General features: G+C 45.7%; 1 protein-coding gene across 2 annotated transcripts in view; it reads right to left on the minus strand.

Moving 5' to 3' along the window:
- Positions 1 to 25,599, minus strand: part of PRPSAP2 (phosphoribosyl pyrophosphate synthetase associated protein 2) — a 45,461-nt gene that overhangs the window by 14,237 nt on the left and 5,625 nt on the right. For both annotated transcript variants that reach the window (XM_042915225.1, XM_042915224.1), the window contains 6 exons: positions 24,304 to 24,356; positions 21,852 to 21,918; positions 18,760 to 18,932; positions 15,704 to 15,819; positions 8,762 to 8,817; positions 1,319 to 1,467 (listed from right to left, as the gene is read on the minus strand). In XM_042915225.1, coding sequence (XP_042771159.1) covers positions 1,319 to 1,467; positions 8,762 to 8,817; positions 15,704 to 15,819; positions 18,760 to 18,932; positions 21,852 to 21,918; positions 24,304 to 24,356 — 614 coding nt within the window. The remainder of the gene's footprint in view (positions 1 to 1,318; positions 1,468 to 8,761; positions 8,818 to 15,703; positions 15,820 to 18,759; positions 18,933 to 21,851; positions 21,919 to 24,303; positions 24,357 to 25,599) is intronic.

Consider the following 25,599-nt stretch of genomic DNA (forward strand, 5'->3'; position numbering starts at 1 on the left):
GGAATGTGCTTTCCCCCACGCTCAGGGGTGGGGCTTATCCCTCGAGCCGAAGGCACTGGGGCTCCTGACATCCACTACTGCCTAAAAGCAGAGCCCCCCAAAAGAATGCCCATTCAAAAGAATGCCCATGTCAGAAACCCACTCCAAGAACAACCAGGAAGGACTGACCTACCATGGAGACTAGAGGTCAGCACCACAGCTCAACAGACACTGTCACAAAGCTATCCTACTGCCATCCGTGTTGAGGAGCCGCTCATCTCTCCTAAAAGTCACCTGTTTTCTAGCTTCCGCTTCCCCTGTTAAAATGGTACAGAGGCCCCCAATCCTAAACCCTGTCTTTTCTCGCACTAATCTATCTTTTGTGAGTTTTTTTTTTTAATGTTTACTTATGTATTTGAGAGAGAGTGTGCGCGAGCAAGTGTGGGGGAGGGCAGAGAGAGAGGGAGACAGAGGATCCTAAGAAAGCTCCACGCTGTCAGCACAGAGCTGGACACGGGGCTCGAACTCACAAGTTCGGAGCATGACCTGAGCCAAAACCGAGAGCCAGACACTTAACCAAATGAGCCACCCAGGTGCCTTCTTTTGTGAGTTTTATTGCAGGTCCCAAAGCCTGAACCTAAAGAGGGCAGAGGATAAGTTTTTCCTCCCCATCAGACTCAAACAAAGGCAGTATTTTTTTAATCAAGAAGATGTTAATAAAGCACGAAGGAAGTTTCTTAGAAACAAAAGCAAATTCACACATAACCCTACCACCCTGTCACCAGTATTTTCATCTTCCATATCCCCTCCCGGGCCTCACACAAACACAGGTATACCCTCTCGTGTTCTGCCCATTCCCATATGTTCCAGATTTTTCTCTTGTGTCCAGACAGTCTTAATTATGTCAACAGGCTGCATAATTAGCTGTGCTGATACAGCATAATTCAAGCCCTACCCTCTGCTAAGCCGTTTAGACTTTTCCAATATTCTGCATTCAAAATAACACTATAGTGAATAACTTGCACATACAAAGTTTTTTGCTTATGTTAAACCCTTCTCTAGGATATATTACTGAATGAATGAAATTCCCTGAAGTGCCAGAACGGAGTCTTTTCCTAGTTCTTGCTGTGATCACACCGACTGCTTCTAGAAGGCTCTACAGTCCACAGGGCTCTCTGAAATGCGCTTGTGACAACCAGGCCAGGCCAGGAAAAGTATTAGTCATTTTTGCCAACTTAAAGAAAAAACAGAGAAGAGGCAGTTCACAGCTGAAAAACGACAAATTCAGTCAGCCTTAAAACCAAAGCGGGAAGTGACAAAGAGGGGCCAGCGCACTTACTGGGGATCTCCAGGCTGGGGTGGATGGCAGCCACACTCCTGACCATGGGCGGGGAATGCCGTCCATCCACCAAGTCGGACTCGGCGTCCTGCGCTTCCCCGTGGATCACCGCAATTCCCAGTCGCAGGCGCTCCGCAAAAGACTGTGCCCTGAGGGAGAGCAGTAGACACAGTTCAGAAATCACGCAGCCCCCGTTCTCCAGCGTTCGCGGGAGAAACAGAAGACAACATAAATCAGACGCGGTTTCCGAAAGAATTCGTGAAAAGAGAAAGAAGGTGACCTGCAAGTGTTAGGATGCAGGACAAAGTGTGGAGTCCCCACGTGACGAGCGTGTCCCTCTGGCCGGGGCAGCGATGGGCGGCGGCCGGCCTGCTCTGTGCTCGGCCCACCGGGGAGCCTGCGGCAGCGACTCCGCGAAGCCTCGGCCTCCCGGCTTTTAATTGCTAATCCACCCGGCCACGTACTTCATAGTGAGAACCAACCGCAGGAGACAAGGTGCGTTACAGCCTCAGAAAAGCAGTGAGCGTCGATTTTTAAATTGTACTGAGTAGAACGAAGACACCATAAAATATACACGTTTACGCTGTACAATCTCATAGGCTCTGATGTGCGTACACATCCGTGCCACCATCAGCACAACGAAGACCAGGAAAATCTCTCTCACTGCCAGACACGTCCTGGTGCCCCTTTGTAATTTCTCCCTCCGGCACCAGGCAAACCAATAGTTTGTTCTCTGTCAGCATAGTTTTGCCTTTTCTAGAATTCTGTGAGTAGAATCAGAGTATCTTTTTTTTTTTTTTTGTCTTTCTTCGTTCACTAAGGATAACATGTTGGAGATCCATCCATTTTACATGGGACACCAAAGTCACCCCCTTACACTGCCACAATCTGTTGTTTGGGTCTATCAGTTTGCCCATTCACTTGAACTTCTGCATTGTTTCCAGTTTTGAACCATTACAAAACTGCTTTGAATATTCGTGTACAAATCTCTGCATGGACTTATGTTTTCTTTTCTCCAGGGTAAATACCTAGGCGTAGAATGGCCGGATCATAGGACAGGCATATATTTAGCTCTCTAAAGAAACAACCGTGAGGCACCTGGGTGGCTCAGATGGTTAACCGTCCAACTTCGGCTCAGATCATGATCTCACGGTTCATGGGTTCAAGCCCCGTGTCGGCTCTGTGCCGACAGCTCAGAGCCTGGAGCCTGCTTTGGATTCTGTCTCCCTCTCTCTCTCTCTGTCCCTCCCCACGTTGTGCTGTCTCTGTCTCTCCCCCTTAAAAAATAAAAAACATTAAAAAATGAAAAACACAACAACGAACTCTTTTCCAAAGCGGTTATACCATTTTACATTCCCACGAACTGCGCACGAGGGCTCCAGTGCCTCCAAGTTCTGCCACTCAGTGTGGTCAGTCGCTTCAACTACTACCCATGCTAACGGCGTGTACAGGTGCCTCACCGTGGCCTCGGTTTGGACTGGCCTCATAACAAATGGTGCTGAACATTCTCACGTGCTTACCTGCCATTTGAATATATACTTTGGGGTAAAGGGTCTGTTCATCTTTTGCCGATTTTTCAGTTGGGTTGTTAGTTCCCTAATAGGTTTTGGGAATTCTTTACATATTCTAAATACAAATTCTTTATCAGATACAGGCTTTCCCAATATTTCCTCCCACTCTGTGTCTTCTGTCATTCTCTTCATAAAGTCTTTGGAAGAGTAGTTTTAATTTTGATGACACATGATGTGACAACTTTCTTCTTATAAAACGGACTTCTGGTATCATATTTAAAAAATGTTTGTCCAGGGGCGCCTGGGTGGCTCGGTCGGTTAAGCGTCCGACTTCGGCTCAGGTCATGATCTCACGCTCCGTGAGTTCGAGCCCCGCATCGGGCTCTGTGCTGACGGCTCAGAGCCTGGAGCCTGTTTCAGATTCTGTGTCTCCCTCTCTCTCTGCCCCTCCCCTGTTCATGCTCTGTCTCTCTCTGTCCCAAAAATAAATAAACGTTAAAAAAAAAAAAATTTTTTTTAAATAAAAAAAAATAATAAAAAAATAAAAAAATGTTTGTCCAACCAAAGTCACAAAGATTTTTCTCCCATGTTTTCCTCTGGGAGCTTTATAGTTTTAGGTTCTACATTTAGGTATGGGATTCATTTTTAGTTGATGTTTGTATATGATGTAAAACATGGCTCAGAATTGATGATTTTGCACATGAATTTCCAGTCATTCCCACACCATTTGTTCAAAGGACTATCCTTTCTCCGTTCAGAATTGCCTCTGCCCCTCTGCTGGAAATCAGTATTCGAGATACACGTAGGTCTATTTCTGGACTCTGTTCTGTTCCACTGAGCTATTTTTCTATCTTTTCCCAATCACACACAATCACGATTGCTTTAGCTTTATGGTCAGTCCTGACTTCAGTGTTACATCTCCAACTTTGGTATCCTTTCTCAAAGTCTAAGTAGCACTTACATATCTACCGAGTGGAGGGGCAAGTCCACCTGAATCATATTTGGCCAACACCCAAATCCCATAATCACTGGTGTGGAAAACACCCTGAGAAGTGATTAGCGGTGCCATTACTTTCCAGTGAACATACACAGTTCAATCACCATGGATCGCCTTCTTCAGCCCCTTGGGTGTGTTTCTTCGTCTGAGAGAGAGAGAGAGAGAGAGAGAGAGAGAGAGACAGAAGACGCTGGCCTCCTAGCTAGAGAAGATCAAGTGAGGTAACACAGACGTCTTAGTTCCAGCTGCTGTAACTGGATAGCACAGACCGGGGGTGCTTAAACAGCAGAAATGTGTTTCTCACGGTTCTGGAGGCTACAGGTCCAAGATGAGGGCCTGCTTCCCGGTTTGCACACGGCCTCTGTCTCTCACTGTGCCCTCGCGGGGCAGAGAACAGACGGCCCCTGCAGCACTGGTCTCTTCTCCTAAGGGCACTAGGCCCATACATGACGGCTCCTCCTTCGTGACCTAATTACCTCCCAAAGGCCTCCCCTCCTAAAACCATCACAGTGGGGGTGAGGATTTCAAGATGAATGTTGGGGGGACACAAACATTCAGTCCACAATAGCAGCTAAAACATCTGCCGCTAAACGTAAGCTCCCTGAGGGCACCTTCTCGGGCCTCATCCACCCGGCACAATAGCTTCTCAATAAACATCTGAATGGGTAAATGACAAACTCAGTGTGGTACAGCCCACCCTTGAACAATATGGGTTTGAACTGCGTGGGTCCACTCATAGCCAATTTTTTTTTATATGCATACAGTGCAATACTGCAAATGTATTCTCTTCCTCATGATTTTCTTAATAACATTTTCTTTCCTCTAGCTTACTTTATTGTAAGAATACAGTATACTACACGTAACATACAAAATTTGTGTTAATTGACTGGTTACGCTATCAGTGAGGTTCTAGTCAACGGTGGTCTGTCAGTAGTTAAGTCCTGGGGGAGTCTAAGTTATGCGTGGATTCTGAAGCACGGGGGGGCGGCACCGCTAAAACCTGCGTTGCTCAAGAGTCAACTGTACCAACAAATGCCAAATAAACGAATCCAAAGGCTATTACGATGATAAAATCCCATCAACCCATGAAGTCAGATGTAAACTGAGTATTATAAAAGTTGCCAAAAGCCTATCCATATGGGCGAGTCAAATGAAAATTCATCATATTCTTTTGGTATTTAGTGGGAAAAAACCGATCGACACACACCGCTGCTACTCCGGTCTCCGCCGAGATGGAAGGCCCCCCACCACGGAGCGGAACTGAAAACCCGGATGTTACACATGAAACAAACCTCAGAAGCCTCTGAAGAGGACAGGAGACACAGACTGGCCGGGGACCTCGGGACTGCGGGGATAACAAGGTGCTGAGCCCTCTGGTCTTTCTGTCTTGTCATCCCATATCCCAGACTCGCAGCTGGAGAGGCGGGCGACCCAAAATGCCAAGAGGCACATACCAAAGAAGCGCAGACAAAAGCCTGCTTTCTCCAGCCACAGGACCAAGAGAGAGACCGCCTCCCACGTCAGAAAACTTTAACCCTACCCCCGGCCACCCCAGGAAAAACCAGCTATGCCACTCGCCCACACGAGTTTAGGTCAAGCAGGGGGCCTGCACCGCCTCCCTTGCCAGGTGATAACGATGAGCCCCAAACCCGCCAACGGGGCAGCTGAAGAGGCGGCCAAGCAGGGGGCTGGCACTCTTCATCCCCACCGGGCGGTCATCACCCCCCGCGCCCCGCCGGGTGTCAGTGCAGAGGGACACCTGGACTTCCACCCCGACTCGGCAGTAAAGAGGTGCCCTTCCCCCTCCCCTGTGAGGTGGCGTCAGATGGGGCCCCGTCAGTCAGTGGTAACAGGGCCACTCCCCACCTGTGTCAGCAGAGGATTCCCAGGGAGCGGTGCTCGCACTCTGACCCACTTGTGAGTGTCTTCATCCGACTCTTCCTACAAAGCCACGGCAACCACAACAGTGTGGTGCTGACATACAGTCAACGGAACAGATCTGAGAGTCCAGAAATACACACAAACATCTACGGCCGAGTGATTTTTGACAAGAATGCCAAAGCCATTCAAGGGGGGAAAGAACAGTCTTTTTGACAAATGGTGCTAGACAACCAGACAATCACGTGGAAAAGAAAGAAGCTGGACCCCTACCTACGCCTCCCTCCGATCGACAACCCAAACCTAAGAGCTAAAACTACACTATTGGGAGAAATCATAGGGGTAAAACTTAATGCCCTGGGTTTAGCGATGGCTGCTTAGATACGATGCCAGAAGCAAAAGCAGTAACAATAATGCCAAACCGGGCTCCATAAAATTAAAAACTTCTGTGCGTCAAAGGACCATATCAAGACGGAAAAAGACAACCTGCAAAATGGGGTAAAATATTTACAAACCACGTATCTGATAAGGATCTAGTCTCCAGAATACATAAAGGACTCCTACAATTCAACCACAAAAAGAAAAACCACCCAGTTAAAAAATGTGCAAAAAGGGGCACCTGGCTGGCTCAGTCGGTTGAACATCTGACTCTTGATTCTGACTCAGGTAGCGATCCCAGGGTCGTGGGATGGAGCCCCGCGTCAGGCTCTGCAGTGAGCATGAAGCCTGCTTAGGATTCATTCTCTCTCTCTTCCTCCCTCCCTCCCTCCCTCCCTCCCTCCCTCTGCCCCTCCCCTAGCTCATACTTGCTCTCTCTTAAAAAAAAAAAGTACAAATGACTTGAGTAGACATCTCTCCAAAGAAGCACATGAAAAGACATTCAACATCATTCATCACCAGGGAAGTACAAATCAAAACAACAATGAGACACGACTTCACACCCACTAGGATGGCTGTAACAGTAACGAAACAGTAAATAAGCGTCGGTCGGGATGTGGAGAGATTGGAATCCTCGTACGTTCCTGGTGAGAATGTGACATGGTGTGGCAGCCCCTCAAAAAGGTAAACACAGGGGGCACCTGGGGGGCTCAGCGGGTTGCACATCCAACTTCAGCTCAGGTCATGATCTCACAGTTCGTGAGTCCGAGCCCCGGATTGGGCTCTGCCCTGGCGGTGTCTCCCTCTCTCCACCCCGCCCCTGCTCACACTCTCGCTCTCAAAAATAAAGAAACATTTAAAAAAATGTAAACCTAGAATTATCATACGCCCAGCGCTTTCAATCCTAGGTATCCATCCAGGAGAAAGGAAACCACGCGTCCACACAGCAACGGGTACACAAATGTTTGCGGCAGTGCTACTCACAACAGCCACTAGTGGCAACAACCCAAACGTCCCTCAATACGTGGATGGCTAAACAGGCTGGAAGAGTAGTCAGCCATAAAACGGAATGAGATCTTGACACAGGCGACAACGTGAAGGAACCCCGAAAACATTGTGTCAAGTGAAAGAAACCAGATGCAAAAGGCCACCCAGTGTACGATTCCATTTATATAAAATGTCCAGAAGAGGCATATCCAGAGACAGAAAGCAGATCAGTGGTTGCCAGGGGCTGGGGAGAGAAGGGAATGGAGAGTGATTTCTTAACGGGTCCGGGGTGTCCTTCAGGAGTGATGAGAAAGTTCTGAAACAAGAGAGTGATGGTCGTTGCACAACACTGTGAGGGCGCTAACTGCCAATGAACTGTAGACTTTAAAACGATCAGTTCCACGTTCTACGATTTTCACCTTCACGACAACTGAAACCATGTGTATCAGAGAAAAACAAATTACTAAATTAAATCTGATCCAGCACGATGCTTGGAAAAATGGGATCTTATGTTCCAAGACGAGTCACGGTTGGCTCCAACTTAATCAAATGGACAAGACTCTGCTGATAAAGACTCTTAACGGAAGCGCTGTGTGGACACAGCACTGGCTGCACTGGACACAGCTTCATGTTTTTAGCAGTAATGCCAACCTCGTTAATAGACCCAATGTCATTCCTCGTTTACCACGGAAAACTACTTATCGTAATACCTTCGAAACCAGCGGCTTATTGTCCGCGAGCTCTCCTCATCCTTCGGTAGCAACGGTCTGCGGGCCCAGGCCAGAGGTAGGTGCCTGTGGCCTCCTTACACACCACAGGGCTGAACAGGGATCCAGTGACCAAAGGCAGGATAATTCCGGGACACAATTTTAAAAGAGCTTTTTTGGGAAAAAGCCTTTCTTCCAACATTCGCTTTTATTCTCTCCCTTTCCCGCTTTGTTGGAAACGCTGGCGTAGGAAATCCTCTCAACCCCAAGCCTCTTTAAGTCCTGTGTTACTGATTCATCAGTTACTCCAGGTGACACACAACCCTCAGCACTGCCCTATTTGTAGGCCTTTCAGTAAAATGTCACCTTTCAACACGTACCAGTAAGTGGCCTCTTGGCTGGATATAATTCTGTTAATAAATTACTGAGTTCTTCTCATAAAAGGCAGTGAACAGTCACAAAGTATATTCACTGGTATCTTAAAGGGCAGATCTGAAGACCGACGAGCGGCTGCCAATCAAGAACTAGGTCAGGCATCCCTACACCTGGAAGTTTCTGACTACTGGTCACATATTGGGATTGAAAAAAAAGACGAAAATACATCATCATTTTTAAAATGGAGCCAGCAGACAATCTTCTAAACTAAAAATCCACAGGGGTGCCTGGGGGGCTCAGTCAGTTAGGCATCCAACTCTTGACTTCAGCTCAGGACATGATCTCACAGTCTGTGAGTTCGAGCCCTACATCAGGCTCTGCACGGACAGTGCCAAGCCTGCTTGGAACTCTCTCTCCCTCTCTCTCTCGTCCCTCCCTGCTTGTGCGCGTGCACTCACTCTCTCTCTCAAAATAAATAAACTTAAAAAAAAAAAATTAAAAGCCCACAGAATTAAGGGAACCGCTGAGACAGAATCCAGAATGTCCAGGATCCAACTGGGGATGTGATTCTCCACATGGACCCAAGGAGTAGTCATGAGCTCCCACCTACCTTTTGGCCGAGGCTGGAGATTTGGCCACGATCACTGCATTCCTGTAGTCCGGGATCTGCGACAGATTAAGAGGTCAGGGATTACTCCAGAGGCTGTTCACGCCAGCACCTGACAGTCAATAAAAAGGAACATTCCTAGACTCAAAACTGTCATCTGGTCACATGAAAAGTCTTCCAAAAAGAGAAAAAGTTCAAAGTAAATTTCCCCTTTGGAAAATGAAGAAACTCCTACTACCTAGGAAAAAACATGACGGAGGTATGAGCCTCACAGACTTAAGGCAAAAAGTAATGCTAATCGGTGATTAGCTGATATCCAGGGGCAGTGAATACTGTAATGGGGTATAAAGACGTTTTTCTAAAGTCAACAGGAATTCCTCTCATGAATCCCCGTTACATGCAATTTCACAGTGCAAGGATGATATGCATCCAACCTGAATCCAAGGCAACTGTCACATTCCAAATCAGTACACTCCATACGAATGACTCCCGTATCTGAGTCATGGCATTTTGAAGAAACCAATTTGTTAAAGGATAGTCAGGATGGTGGGGTTTTTTAAAGATATGAAGAACCCTTAAGAAAATAACTAAAATATCAGTCTACTCTGCAGCCTTTTACTGTTGGAACATTTGAAGTGATTGTAATTGAAGATATACCCATTATCGACTTCTGAGAGTTTATAAGACAGAACTCTTTTTAAGCTGTGCAGTGATTTATTTCTGACTTCATCCTGGCAATCGTTTCAAATTACGCTCTTGACATTCAGACACTTCGTTAAATGGTATTATTTCATTCAATATACCCTCTTCACTTTTTTTCTCACAACTATGCTATATCAATGAATTTCTATATAAGCATTAATAACATCTAACACCTTGTACAATGCCTAGTACACGGGAAGCACTAAGTAATACTTAGTAGATAAACAGAACACTGATTTGAAGAAATCTCTAATACAGAAATACCCAGCATAACCACATGGATCAGGTATCTTTATAGGGCAGCCTAATTCGTCCAACACTACCAAGGAGTAAGGGAGCAAAAAATACACATGGGCATTTTCCTTATTTTCACCGGAAGTCTTCCTAAACTGTTTTATGGACTTCCTTGTCTCTCACCAAATATCATCAAACAGCGCAAACCCAGCCAAGAGGAGAAGTAACAATGAAGGAAAACAATTAATAAAGCAAATAAAAGGAGACTTTAAAAGAAAGGACTCTTTAATAAAAACAGGTCTATTTCGGGGGTACGTGGCTGGCTCAGTTGGTAGAGCATGAGACTCTTGATCTCAGGGTTGTGAGTTCAAGCCTATGTTGGGAGTAAAGTTTGCTTTAAAAAAAAAAAAAAGAAAGAAACGAAAACAGGTCTATTTTCTCCCCAGGAGCTACAACAGGAAACTGTACACTTAAAGAACTGGCTGTTAAGAAAAAGAACCAGGGGCGCCTGGGTGGCTCAGTCAGTTAAGTGTCTGACTTCAGCTTAGGTCATGATCTCGCAGTTCATGAGTTCAAGCCTGGCGTTGGGCTCTGGGTTGATGGCTCAGAGCCTGGAGCCTGCTTCAGATTCTGTGTCTCCCACTCTCTCTCTGCCCCTCCCCTGCCTGTGCTCGCTCGCTCTCTCTCTCTCTCTCTCTCTGTCTCTAAAAAATGAATAAACATTTTTAAAAAATTAAAAAGAAAGAAAAAGAACCAAAAAGAAACCTAGGCAGTGGAAATAAGAAACTCACTAACGGGCTTTTACGGTAGCAGAATGGACACAGATAAACAAGCCTGGGTCTTCAAGCCAAGGGATTTTCCCACAACACTATATATAACAATGCAAAACTTGAAAAAGACCAAATAACAAAAGTGAAACAACAGAAACTAGATCCAAAATTTTCAACATCTAACAGTTCCCAAAGCAAAGAATGAGAAAACAGAAGAGATGAGATACTCAAATAATAGGGGGGGGAAATGCCCAGAGAATGAAAGAGACCCAGGGAGTATCTAGTGACATGAAAGGAAAAAAGATCTACCCCAGACACATCATGCGGAAGTTTCGAAACCACAGCAGAAAAATGAGACACCATGGGGGCAATTCCTGCCTGCCCCCAAAAACACACTGGATGCACACTCACGCTAAAACTCAAGAAAGGGAAAAATTCAAATTATATAGCATTGTTTTGGTCATTAAGCTTGCAAAACTAAGTGCACAGGGAAATAGACACTATCATATGTACTGTTAGTGAAAGTATCAATTAATACAGCCCCTTCGGAGAACTGCAAGTTTCATGATATCATATTAAAATATTAAATTTTCATGATATTCAAATATTAAATTTTCAGAAAATTGAGATTTTTGCAATATCTACTAAAGCATTAAAAATGTAGATTACTTTTCTATCAAGCAATTCTACTCCCCAACATTTTTCAAAAAAACATGTAAGCAATCAGAAAGGTAAGTACAAGAATTTCCAATGCAGCATTATTTAACAATAAATTTTTAAGTAAAATATTTCATCTAAAAGAGTGAAAAATCGGGGCACCTGGGTGGCTCAGTTAGTTTAGTGTCCAACTTCAGCTCAGGTCATGATCTCATGGTTTGTGGGTTCAAGCCCTGTGTCAGGCTCTGTGCTGACAGCACAGAGCCTGCTTTGGATTCTCTATCTCCATCTCTCTGACCCTCCCCCACCTGCACGCTCTCTCTCTCTCTCAAAAATAAACATTAAAAAAAAAAAAGATACAACATTCACAGCCCTTTAAAAAAAAAAAAGGGTGAAAAATTAAAACAACCTATTATCCAATCAAGAGGAGGACGGTTGAAAAAACCGTGGCTCATTTAAACTTGAGCTTTAAACACTTAAACACGTAGCCATTTGATCTTAATTAAACTCAAAGAAAATGATTCAGTTCTCAGTCACACTAGCCACATGCAACGACCACGGGCGACCATACTAGACAGCGGCTAGAACATTTTCACAATCACAGAAAGTTCTACTGGCCATCACTGATCTAAACTCAGAACTACGATGTAGCAATTATGAATCTTAGCATGGCAAGACCTCCAGACACCAGCGTAGCAATGGAAAGAACAAGTTGCAGAACAAGGCAAACAATATGTTAACTGTTTTTTGTTCTTTGTTTTTTTCCAAAAAAGCACCCACAAATCAACATCTGTAACTATGTATATAGACAAGGAGACGAATACGAACAGAGAAGTCTGGGAGGACACAGGGCACAAAGCAAGCTGGCAACAAGGGCCACCCCTGCAGAGGGGCCAAGGACCAGGCTGGTGGCCCAGGGAAGCTGGGGCCTGACCAGTATGGTCAGAATTACTATATACACACATGCATGTCCCTGTCACTGCCACTGTCAACATAAAGTTTCATTTTTCACTTTAGAAGAAAATGACTCTATCAGGCAGAAGGGAAAACATACCCCATATCCAGTTTCCAGCTTCCAAACTCTGTAGTAATTTTCTCCTGAACCACTAAGGGAAAACAACATCAGGGCCACTGTGGAACCACAAAGAATCAAACTGCCCTACACCCTCATACTCCCTTGCTATACACCCCTACCCTGTCCTGATTTCTCATCCCCTGCCATATCTCATTTCTGTAAAGAGAGTGGCTGCATTCAAAGACACTAAGAAGAACACTGGGGTCGGGTGGGAGGTCAGGGGGAGGAGGGATGCAACTCAAGAATCAGAAACAGGATAGCTCCAGGGACACCTGGATGGCTCAGTCGGTTAAGCGTCCAACTTGGGCTCAGGTCACGATCTCATGGTTTGTGCGTTCAAGCCCCGCATCAGGCTCTGTGCCGACAGCTGAGCCTGGAGCCTGCTTTGGGTTCTGTGTCTCCCTCTCTCCCTGCCCCTTCCCCACTCTCACTCTGTCTCTTTCTTTCTCTCTCTCTCTCTCTCAAAAATAAACATTAAAAAATTAAAAAAAAAAAAAAAAAGAAACAAGATAACTCTAGAAGTTCCTATTTAAAAATTGATGAGATAGGATGGGATCTCTACGTACACCAAAGAAATATACTTGTGGCCCTCCTCTTCATCATTTCCTTAAGAATCCTGGTGCAGACCGATGATCTCTAGAACTATCACCATAATACCTCGTCATTTTTTAAAAATACGCATTGTGTTTAATCAATACCCAAGCCAATTTCGGTCATATTTTAGTATCTCTCTGATTTGGATGTCCTAAACTCAGTAGTGTCTTACAGCTGCTGTCGGCCCCACAGCAGCTGTGATGTGCTTTTCCAGCCCTTCACACATGTGAAGAAGGCCATGGCATTCATTTCAAACAAGCCACAGGCACTGCTGGTTCTGTACGGGCCGGGTTTGACTGCCATTTAAAACGTCTCCAGCAAGAGTTCCCTATGATTCGGCATTAAAACGAACAGCGACAGTGCATGCAGAAAGACACAGCACGTAGACAGCAGGGTGTAGATTTCACATTCGTGGCTCAAGCAGTCATGGCTGGAGGAATGACTGCAAGCGAGTATCTTCCCATAAGGCGATAATGGAATGCTCTGTGGGACCTAACGAAGGAAGACTGTGCACTGCCAGTGAAGCTGGAAAGGACTGAATCTCAAAGGACACCTAACACGCGCACCACAACGCGACTGAAGGAAGGAGAACCTGCCAAACACCCAGGAGAGAGGCCCAAAGCTTCAAGGCCATGAGCACCCAATTATCGGGACTTTCCTTCCAACTCTGGCAGAAAGGGCTTCAATTCCAGTGACGGCTCAAGAGAGAAACATGTGAGCTGTCAGATCAGAAAATGTCAGCATCAGCCTTGCAGAACAGGATCACTGAGGGACACAAAGGCACTATGTCACACAGCTAATCCACAGTGTTTCCTTCCTTCCTGATGACCTAAATAATGTAAACCTTAGCCGATGGCATCTTCGATTCGGTAAGATGTGGTCAACTAAAACAAGCACGCTGTAAAAGGCAAAAATAACAGAAGTCCTTTTAAACAGTGAGCTCCCGTAGAGTACTTCATTTTTTTTAAAGTTTATTTATTTTGAGAGAGAGAGAGCGAGCGAGCATGCATGTGCAATGTGTGAGCAGGGGAGAGGCAGAGAGAGAGAGGGAGAGACAAAATCCCAAGCAGGCTCTGAGCTATCAGCGCAGAACCCAACTTGGGACTAGATCTCCCAAACCGTGAGATCATGACCTGAGCCAACATCAAGAGTCAGACCCTTGGGATGCCGCCTAGGTGGCTCAGTCAGTTAAACATCCGACTTGAGTTCAGGTCATGATCTCACAGTTCGTGAGTTCAAGCCCCGCACTGGGCTCTGTGCTGACAGCTCAGAGCCTGGAGCCTGCTTCCGAGTCTATGTCTTCTTCTCTCTCTCTGCCCCTCCCCGGCTCGTGTTCTGTCTCTCAAAAACAAATAATCGTAAAAAAAATTTTTTTTTTTTTTAAAAAGTCACTTAACCGACTGAGCCACCCAGGTGCCCCTGAAGTGGTTAATTTTATGTTATGTGAATTTTACCTCAATGAAAAAAAAAATCTGAACATGTCTGGTTATGTAGACTCCCTAAAGAAAACTACAGGTTACAAACTGAGATATATGTGAAACAAATACTAACCAATGGCTACAATCAAGAATTAAAAAAGGATGCCTGTAGCACAGAAACACACAAAACCACTGAGGAAACACACAAACAAGAGGCATTAAGCACCTTTTCACAGAAAAGGAAATCTACGAAGAGACGCTCGATTTCTTACATCATCAGAGATATATCCATCGACGTGACAGCAACACACCAGGCCACAGCCATTCAACAGGCAAAAGTTTTAAATTCTGGTAATGTAAGTATTGAAACAAAGATGGATCCACAGACTACCTGACTCACTGCTGGTCAGAACGGAAAGGTATAACTGCTTTGGGAAAAATTAAACACAGACCATGCCATCTAGAGATGAATATAGAATCACTATACACTTGCTTGCACACCACAGGAGACACCTACAAGAGTGCTCACAGGACACAATCACAAGAGCAAAAACCTATGAGTAAACTGTGACAAGGCTGCACAGTGACTATTTCTCAACAGTCAAAATGGATGCACCGTGACACATAACATGGATGAGTCTTACTAACGTAACAGCAAGTGAAAACTGCCCCCAAATCACACAATCTGACTCTTTATAAACTTAAAAAAGTGTATTGTTTTTGTCTTTGAATAATACCTGTATGTGTATGTACGTATGCGATAAGACCATCTACAAAGGAAGTCAAGAAAACGATGAAGCAAGACTCAGGATAGTGGCTCCCTTGGGCAGGAGGAGGCAGGGGGATGTGACAGAAAAGGACCACATTAGTGGATGTCAGTTATGATGGATCTAGTTTTCTTCCTACGTGGGAGGATCACGGCCGGTGACCACTACAGACAGATGGACAGAGAGACAGGCAGAGTGATGGAAACACAAATGAGGGCCAGGTGCACGCGTGGACCAATGACGACAGTTATTTGACCATGATCACAACTAGTTCAATTCTAGGTACCTGAGGTCCAAAAGAAAACACAATTTAAAGAGCTTAACAAAAGAAACAAACTGCAGATTAAAAATTTGAAAACACAGGGGCACCTGGGTTGGCTCAGTCAGTGAAGCGTCCAACTCTCAATTTTGGCTCTGGTCACGATCTCATGGTTCATGGGATCGAGCCCCGTGTCAGGCTCTGTGCCGACAGTGTCGAGCCTGCTTTGGATTCTCTCTCCCTCTCTCTCTGCCCCTTTCCCACTCACGCTCTCTCTCAAAAATAAATAAACTTTAACAAAAAAAAAAAAAAAGAATTTTAAAATACACTGAATTACATTTATAAAGTAAATCGTGCTTTAAGCAGAATACACCAAATTTTAATCCTTGACAGGTGGCCCAAGGAAATGGAAATGCATCTTTTCAACCTTAAACAGAATGTTAAAATACAGAAGTATGAGCTAGCCCACCTCTTCTTGAATATACTGCAGTAAAAAGGGAGATGCTCTTAAATTATCAACAGGAATGTTGAAGAAGCCTTGAATTTCCTTCTGGTGCAAATCCATAGTAATAAGATGAGTTAGACCTTTGGAAACAAAGCAGACACAAACATATGAAGAGCTAAATAACCAGCTGTACTGCATGAAATAAGCATATATAAATACTATATATACTAGCATTTAAAAAACTGCTCTCTAATCAAAAAGACTCAGAGTCTCTCTCTCTCAGGTTTTTTAATTCAATGACACTGTGAGAGAACAGAAAACATATAGTGGTCTCTGACCCCTGTCCCTAACACAGAGCTCCTAAAACCCTGGTACATTCCTAAGAGAAAAGAGCGCTAGGAGCACCTTCTGTTCTAATGAGGTGACTTTTGGTTTTTTTTCAATTTTTTTTTAATGTTTATTTATTTTTGAGAGAGAGAGACAGAGAGAGACAGAGTATGAGTGGGTGAGGGGCAGAGAGGGAGGGAGACACAGAATCCAAAGCAGGCTCCATCCAGGCTCTGAGCTGTCGGCACAGGGCCCAATGCGGGGCTCGAACCCACAAACCATTGAGATCATGACCTGAGCTGAAGTCTCCCTACTGAGCTACTCAGGTGCCCCCTAATGAGGTGACTCTTGGTGGGCTATTGGAGCTTGGAATTTTCAGCCTTCACCCCATCCCCACCTCCATTCTCCAGAGGCAGGGGAAGGGGCCGGAAATGGAGCAGGCACGAGGAAGCAGAGGTTTCGGGCAGCTGCCAGGTAGGTGAACAGGTGGAGGTGCTGGCAGAGGTCATGGGCTCCGCAGCCCTCCCCACATGTGGGGCCTCGCATCCCCTCCAGCAGGACAATCGCCCGTATTCTTTATCTTACGCTTTTCCAATCAAGTGGCAAACAGTAAGTGGGCAGTTTTCCCGAGTTCTGTAAGTTGCTCCCGCAAATAATCAAATCTGAGGATGGGTCCTGGGAGCTTCTGATTCACAGCAGATTGGTCAGAAGCACAGGTGTCTACCTCCAGGTAGACAGTGTCAGAATTTAGTTAGATTGTAGGATACCCAGAGGCGTCTGGGTGGCACAGTCAGTTAAGCATCTGACTTCGGCTCAGGTCATGATCTCATGGTTTGTGAGTTCCAACCCCACACTGGGCTCTCTGCTGTCAGCACGGAGTCTGCTTCAGATCCTCTGTCCCCCTCTCTTTCTGCCCCTCCCCCGCTCACTCTCTCTCTCTCTCTCTCTCTCTCTCTTTCTCAAAAGTAATAAACATTAAAAACAAAAAACAAAAACCGTAGGATACCCAGCTGATGTCATGGAGAATTGCTAAGTGTAGGGAAAAAGCTCTACACATCTGGTGACCAAAAGTGACATCTTCTGCGTGAGTAGTACAAGAGATACACAGGAGGGGAACTGGCTTTTTCCCCACTTAGAAGGGAAAGACTGGGTGGTTTTCTTACACAGAGATACATGATTTTCACATCAATTTATAGTCTTAAAACAGCAAAGGTAATAGTAATGAAGAAAGGTCTCTTATAATTGTATTAGAGCAAGTTACATCTCCTTGAAGTTTCCTTAATAGGTACAGCAAAGCCATATTAAGACAAATATTGTCTTAAGATCTTAAGACAAACTGCACAGGCCTGTAACTAGAAGAAATGAAGAAACTTCACCTCCACTGGCTCTTCAAAATGATCATCATACTTGAAATGATCATCAGAAAAGTATAAGGAGGGGCACCTGGGTGGCTCAGTCAGTTAAGCGTCCGACTTCAGCTCAGGTCATGGTATCACGGTTTGTGAGTTCGAGCCCCGCGTCACGCTCTGTGCTGACAGCTCAGAGCCTGGAGCCTGCTTTCGATTCTGTGTCTCCCTCTCTCTGCCCCTCCCCTGCTTGCGCTCTCTCTCAAAAATTAACAAACATTTAAAAAATTAAAAAAAAGAAAGAAAGAAAGAAAATAAAAGTAGAAGGAAAATCTAATTGGAAAAGTTTTAAAAGCCAAACTTGACCCAAAAACCAGGAAAGTCAACCTGGTGGCCCATCCAGGATCAAGGCCAGAAGAGAAGACAAGCATCTTTTCGCAAGGCTCAGTGAGCCAGCCTGCTCCCTTCAGCCAGCTTTGAAAACTCTGAAAACTGACTTTTCAATAGGTTGTAACACTGAAGTTGCTGGGGTTCAAGTTTCACCAAGTTATGGTGTGTTTTGTTTGTTTCTTTGCCTTCTCTGGAATGCTACAGTAGAAAATTTATTCCACAGTAAGTGACTGTGTTCAAACGCAGTGATGTGGGAATATTTTAATCCTTCCCTCTCTGTGCCAATGCTCCAGGATATGTGGCTTCTACAATCATACACACGCATGCACGTGCCCACACAGGCATGTGCACAACTCTGAAGGTTATTCAGAAACAAGGGGGAGACAATTAGGCTACCTGAAAAGGCGCAACACAAATTACCACATATGGTTTGCAAAATATGCCAATGTGTGCTGCGAAGAGGCTAAAGGAAGTTGTTGCTGTTAAAATGCTCGGTTCCAAATGCCTTTTCCCCTTCAAAAATGACTTAAATGTGAGTGTAATTTGTTGCTTCAGTGTCATTTTTTAAACAAAGAAATTAGGAAAAAATAAGTCATTCTCCTTAATTCTGTGTTTCAGGGAGTTGGGAACAGGAGAGAATTATCTGCACTGCTTTCTCGTTATACATAAGCTGTCTTTAAAAACGGTCTTCCTGGGGCGCTGGGTGGCTCAGTCAGTTAAGCATCTGACTTCAGCTCAGCTCGTGATCTCATGGTTCATGGGCTCAGGCCCCGCATGGGGCTCTGTACTGACAGCTAGAGCTTGGAGCCTACTTCAGATTCTGCGTCTCCCTCTCCCTCTGCCCCTCCCCAACTTGTACTTGGTCTCTCTCAAAAATAAATAAAACACATTAAAAAACAAGAAAAAGTCTTTCACTCTGTTTAGCATTCGCATTTAGTTAAAACAAGGCTTTACAATTTCTAAGGTAAAAATAAACTTCCCGGGTCCCGCTAAGCATCAAATATCTGCCATTCTTACCCGCTTTGCACATCATCGAAGCCAGCAGTTTAGAAACAATGGAGCCTCTTTTTCTCATCTTGCACTGTTTGCTGTAAGGAAAGTAGGGAATCACGCCGATGATGCTTTTGGCACAGGAGGTCTTACACGCGTACACCATAATCAGGAGTTCCATGATGGTGGTGTTTACATCCCTGTGTTCCGAGAGAGAGAGGAGGGAGGGAGGGAGGGAGGGGGAGGGGGAGGGGGAGAGAGTGTCCCAGCAAGGAACGTGAGATGCCTGTTCCAACAAGATGTCAGCAGTGTGCTACTCCTGTCTCTACCAAGTCTCAAGGCTCGAGACGCAGAAGAGGAACCAACATGTCCCACATTCCCTCCCAGCCCATGACACTACTTCCTTTCTTCCTAAAAATAGCAGTCAGAAGAGCGAGCTTCCATGGGCTCCCACCGACACACGTATCTGCACCTACAGGTCTGCCCGCCCTCCGCCCTCAGTCAGAGACACACTTTCCACACCGAAGTTACTCTGAAATGAGCCCTCCAGATGGCCCACTAACCACCCCTACTCCACAGGACTCCAGTGATCCTCCCTCTCTTGCCTCCATCATCAGTCTGGTATGCCCCCCCCCGACCAGACTGTACCCATCGGACTATAAACATTCTGTTGTCACATTAAAAACAACTAGTGGGGCGCCTGAGTGGCTCAGTCGGGTAAGCATCCGACTTCGGCTCAGGTGATGATCTCACGATTCGTGGGTTCGAGCCCCGCGTCGGGCTCTGTGCTGACAGCTCAGAGCCTGGAGCCTGCTTCGGATTCTGTGTCTCCCTCTTTCTCTGCCCCTCCCCCACTCACGCGCTGTCTCCCTCTATCTCAAAAATAAACATTAAAAAAAAAATTTAAAAAAAACAACTAGTGGCCATTTTTCCCACTGCCCCCAAACTTCTTTGCTCCCCTGTGTATATGTCTCAAGGGAGCTGTCTACACTGCTATCATCAGCTCATCTCCACTCACTCTCTCCCAACACGTTCCAATCCAGGTCATCAACGACCTCCACGCAGCTAGATCCAAGGTCATTTCTCCTCCTCCTCTCACCTCAACTCCCCGGGCTGCTCACCCTGCTTGACCCACTTGGCTTCTAGGACTTCCTCCTGCGCTGCCCCACTTGGCTTCCTGTGCTGGTTCTCCTCTCCCCACCTTCCTGCCTAATGCCCATTCATTTGCCCTCTCCTGTGACCTCGCCTAATCCGCTGGGCTCCTCATCGAGTTTCATGGCTTTCTAGATGCCGGGCACTCAAGGTCACACACCCCCCCCCCCCCCCCCGAAAGTGAAAGAGTAGGAGGAGAGGACCCGACAGGGAGTACAGAGTTACACCAAGGGTCCCGAATCATGCGTGCGGGAGCACTTGTCTCCGGTGAACTGCTGACAGGCTGGCCAGCGCTAACCTCTGATCATGAACTTGTCTGAGTGACTGCAGAAGTTGAGCTACTGGACAGCACTGCCTCCATTTAAAATTTTTCTAATACTTTAGTGCCCACCATTAGCCTGTACTAAAATGAAACAGAAGATGTACTGACGACCTCAGATCTCAACGTTAACTATCTGGCAAAGACCACAACGGCCAGGCTTCCGGCAACCTGGCAAGACTAAGAACCGCAGAGCTCGCACAAGCCTACGGCGCGGCTCGGAACGATGCAGGATGAGACGAGCAGGTGGGTTTCACTACAGGAAGAAGAAACTAAAAAAAGGCGGGGGGCAAGATGATAAGTGTTGAAATAAACCAAAACACAGGAAAGGAATGCAAGGACCTGGAAACGGGAAGGACTACACGAGCCCCCCTCTGAAGCCCTGAATTCTAAGTCCGATTTGGCTTTCCATGCCCACTTCTCCCGTGTGACGCAAACACTTCCGTGCACTTCTCCAAAATGGAGTCACACGTGTCTCTGAGGAGGTAACAGCACCCAGACACGCAGGAGCCAGAAGCGACGGAAGTCGTCCTGTGCTCTGCGCTTTCCCCACCCCGATGCCGGAAGGTGAAGGGCAAGGGGTGCCCACAACGGAGTTCTCCACCAGCACCCTGGCCCTTCAGCATGCCAGGCGGAGAGGCCACAAGAACTCAGTGCCCCCAGCCCCGCCCAGGTCTGCCGAGGACGCTACGTGGCAGAGGGATCGAAACAAGCGGCCCCCGCCCTTCTCCACGGCACACATGCTCCCAGGAAGGCATGGGACGCGACGACAGGTCCCTGTCAACTGTTCTTCCCAGAGGAGCCAGGGGACTACGAGACTTCATCCCGATGAACCAAGGACCAGGATAGATGTTCAACATTCGGTGGAAGTATGTGTGTTGCGAGGCTAAATTCTCCCGAGACCAGGCTTTCTTTGGTATTTTTTACACATATAAACACAAATCTAACATGCAGCAAAATTTAGCATCTCTAAGCTCAAAAAATGGTACACGCTATATAAACTGATTTTCAGACATTATTAAAAGCCACTTTGAGTTGAAGAACTTTCATACACAGAGGCATTCGGAGGCGTCCGTGGACAGTGCGGCATTTGATAAAAAAAACGGTGCAGAGAACCTCGCCGCACAGACTCTTCCACACCCACCTTACACATCTGTGGCCTCGACAACTTTCCAAACACACACATACGTATGTCAAACGTCACACACCACACAGGAATACATCCTTCAATACATTATTTTACCTTCTCAGCTCATTTAATCTACATGATAATAAGTGGTGATTTTTCAATGACCTGCAGTCAAAGCTTTAAGAAGCCCAAGTAAGTAAACCCCTCTCCCCCTGCCTTTTTTGGGGGAACCAGAAGAGCTTCCCTGCAAGTTGTATAAGATTCCGGCTACTGAGAGGCAACGTCATAGGTCCTATTCTCGTTAAGAGCCTCTGCTCCAGTACCTGGCTACTTTCACCCTTCGAGAACCCTAAAAGAACACCTAAAAGTCAGCAGTTATGTCAGAAAAATTAGCAAAATAAAACATACCAATTTTAAAATGGTCATAATTCTTCCTGTCTAGTCAGCTCTTATGATTCCAAGCACTCTTGCCCAGAAAGAAACCCAGAGAGACCCCGTGTCTGTTGGCTAAGGACTCACTTTGAGACAGTCTGGATGATGAAAACATCCTTTCCCCTCACGGATTCTTGAATCTGTACTCTTGTTTCTGGCGGGAAAAGGAAAAAAAGAGGCGGTGGTGAAGATGGCACATAATTTAAATTTTTGAAAATGCACAAAAAAATCTTCCTCATCCCCAGTGTCACAAAATGTGGAGAACGGAACTGTTAAAAACATTCACAAGGCTTTTGGTGCTGTAAATGATAGTGAACACACTGGCATCAATCACCCTTTTTAAACATGTCAACGTTACAGTTCGTGCTACTGAGAGAATTCCATTTCCCACTTGGACCAAGTAATCTACCCTTCTTACTTCCATACAGGCAGGGAGCACTGAGCCACGCTGAGCAGGCTATCTCTATGGGAAACTACATACTCCTTCATAAAAGCAGCAACAATTAACTTATTTGGCAACAAGTGTTACAAAAACATTATAAGAATAAAGACAAAGAAGGTTTAACATCCCTACTCTCAAAAAATCTTGTGAATGGCCACAAGGAAACAATTAAACAAATGAAGAATGGGGCATTCTTCAAAGTATCACACGAAGAAAAGAAATGTCCTAGATGAGAAGAAACTAAAGAGATACAGAAAACACATCCCTTGAGGGGCGCCTGGGTGACTCAGTCGGTTGAGCATCCGACTTTGAGCTCAGGTCATGATCTCACGTGAGTTCTCTCATGAGTTCTCGCCCCACATCCGGCTGGCTGCTGTCAGCATGGAGCCCACTGTGGGTCCTTTGTCCCCTTCTCTCTGCTCCTCCCTGCTCATGTGCTCGCTCTCTCTCTCTCTCTCAAAAATAACATTAAAAAAAAAAAAAAACAGAAAAACAACAGTGAAAAAGAAAACACATTGCTTGAGCCAAGAATCCTGGTTTGGAAAAAAAAAAGAACCGAATAGCCATAAAAGGCTCTCCAGGACAACAAGGGAAATCTGAATATTGGCGAGATATTACATAATTAGAGAATGGTCACTTATTTCTTTAAACCAGACAACGTATTCATGCAGAACAAAGTCCTTTTCCTCGGGAGGGGCACAGCCAAGCATTCAGAGCTTAAGTGACCTGATGCCTGCAACTTACTTTCAAAAGGTTGCACGCATTCATATTCATGTCGCAAAATGTAAGCTGTTGAGTCCACGGCAGACATACACGTGGGATATTCACAGCTCTAGTCTCTTAACTTTTTTACAGGTCCAAACATTTTTGTTAAAAATGTTGGGAAAAAACAGAACGTGTGTTTACAAAGGAATATACGGTACCAAGGAAAGAAAATGAACTTTAGGGTCGGGGAGAGCTGGGTTTGAATCCTGACTCTGTCACTTCGGGGACTTGGGGACTTTGTACCTAACATCACCCCTGAACACAGGGCTTCAGTCCCTGGTAACAGCGAGGAATCCACAAACATCAGTTCCAGCCTTCCTTCCCGATAGACACCAAGTATTCTCCCCACCCTCAGGCAGGAACCCAGAGGGCAGACGAACTTTCCTCCTGGGACGAGACTCCCACCACCAGCTCTCCCTAACCCTCCCTTCCAGGCTACACAAAGGGCATCACGCAATCTGCTTTAGCAGCAGACCCTTCTCCAAACTCTCCCTGCGTATTTTCTTCAATTACACATTTTTCCTACTGAAGCCACATGGGGGATCTTGGGAGGCAGGAAAAAGGTGGCAGTGATGGCAGAAATAAACAGGGGGGAAACAAATTTGTGCCTTTTCATCAAAGCGTCTTGTAAGTTCTCCCAATATTTAGGTAACTGCCAAAATCCTACAGTGGAAAAGGACAGGGAACCAGTGTTTCCCGAGCACCTACTACGCACCAAGAAGTGCGAAGGCACACAAATTATCCCATTAAATCCTCAAAGCAGCACAAATCATTCGCAGTTTAGAAAAATTAAATAACTCGCCAAGGATAAGTCATCTGACCCTTGGGTCCTGGTAAGCTGTCCATCATTCCTGCTAGGATAATTTCAAATATCCACCATTTCTACAGAAATTACAAAGAGTAAGTAACACGTGAACAAGTGCACAATGTGGGGTGTTTATGTAATGACGGAAATCAATTAACAAAAGCATTTCCTAACGGCAATTTATGGGGAATAAAGAATGGCAACCAGTTAACACCGTGGCCACACAGGGCTTTCTCATCCCACCTAAGGGGACACAAATTCACACAACTGCTGAGCTAGATTTCCATTCAGTGGGCCAGCTGCGTGCATGTCTGCAGTCTTTACTGAATGAGGTCTGAGAACTGGAGTTCAAGCCCCCAGATGGTCTACGTCCAGTTGTATTCGCCCCCTTGCCCGCTGGACTTCCCGCAGGCGGAAATAACTGGCCGCTGGGTCCAACTATTTTAAGAGCAGAGGATGAAGGACAGAGCCAGAACGTCACATTCCACAAAAAGATCAACATCACACGCATGTCTGAGATAGCTCACCTCTGTTAGGTTCCTGGTAAACCTGCACTTTGCCCATCTCCACCCCCAGCCGCCTAGGGAAGAGAAAAGGGGGAAAAAGCTGAAAAGGTAATAGAAATAAAATCGACTCAACATCTTTACTATTTAAGGATGATTCATAAATTGATTAAAAATGAGACAAAGCGAAATAAAACAGAGGCACTCTTACTATAAAATTGAAAGTGGATACGATACTGTCTGTCGCTGCGTTACCTAACCCCCACCCCACGCCTCCCCAAGAAGGCCTCTGGAGGCCAGCTTAGCCTGATCGAGCCTGTCCCTGGGCTACACCAACCCCTCCTGCCTTTGAACCTTCTGTTCCCTCTGCCTGGAGGGTTTCCCAATTCACATACCATCCCCTGGGCTTAAAAGGCACCTGAGCTAAAACAGAACAACCTGCACAAACCTTTCCCTTCATCCCGTTTTCTTCACACCATCGCCACCTGAAATTCTCTTGTTTGTTTTGTTGACTTTCTTCTTGTCTGGCTCCCCTACTACATAGAAGAAAGGATCCTGACTGTTCAGTTCACCGTTAATCCCCAATATCTAGATCAAGGTCTAATACATAGTAGGGGGTTCAAACTTTATTTAATAAATAACTAAAACTAGACTGAACTACAATCTATGTAAACTATGTTCATACAGAATACACTTCATTGCTCTTCATACGCAAGTAATTCTCCACGTATGCAGCACCTAACACAATCCCTGGCACTTATAAAGACTCGATAAATGTCTGCCGAACGAACGTGTAGGGAGTTACGACAGTTCACAAAAAAAGTTAGCCCTTAATATACAGACGATACACAGACCAGCTACAAAACATCTGTTCTCAAGTTTAACAATCAGTTGCTATTCCGATAGTCAAATTTAAAACATGACATAATGAGGGCGCCTGTGACTGGAAGAAATGAAGAACCTTCACCTCCATTGGCTCCTCGAAATGATCATCATACTTGAAGTGATCATCAGAAAAGTATAAGGAGGGGAGCCTGGGGGGCTCAGTCAGCTAAGCATCTGACTTCAGCTCAGGTCATGACCTCACGGGTTGTGAGTTCGAGGCCGCATCAGGCTCTGTGCTGACAGCTCAGACCCTGGAGCCTGCTTCAGATTGTGTCTGCCTCTGCCTCTCTCTCTCTCAAAAATAAACATAAAAAATTTTTTCGGGGCGCCTGGGTGGCTTGGTCGGTTAAGCGTCCGACTTCAGCTCAGGTCATGATCTCACGGCCCGTGAGTTCGAGCCCCGCGTCGGGCTCTCTGCTGACCGCTCAGAGCCTG

The sequence above is a fragment of the Panthera leo genome, chromosome E1, assembly GCF_018350215.1.
Source record: "Panthera leo isolate Ple1 chromosome E1, P.leo_Ple1_pat1.1, whole genome shotgun sequence".
NCBI lineage: Eukaryota > Metazoa > Chordata > Mammalia > Carnivora > Felidae > Panthera > Panthera leo.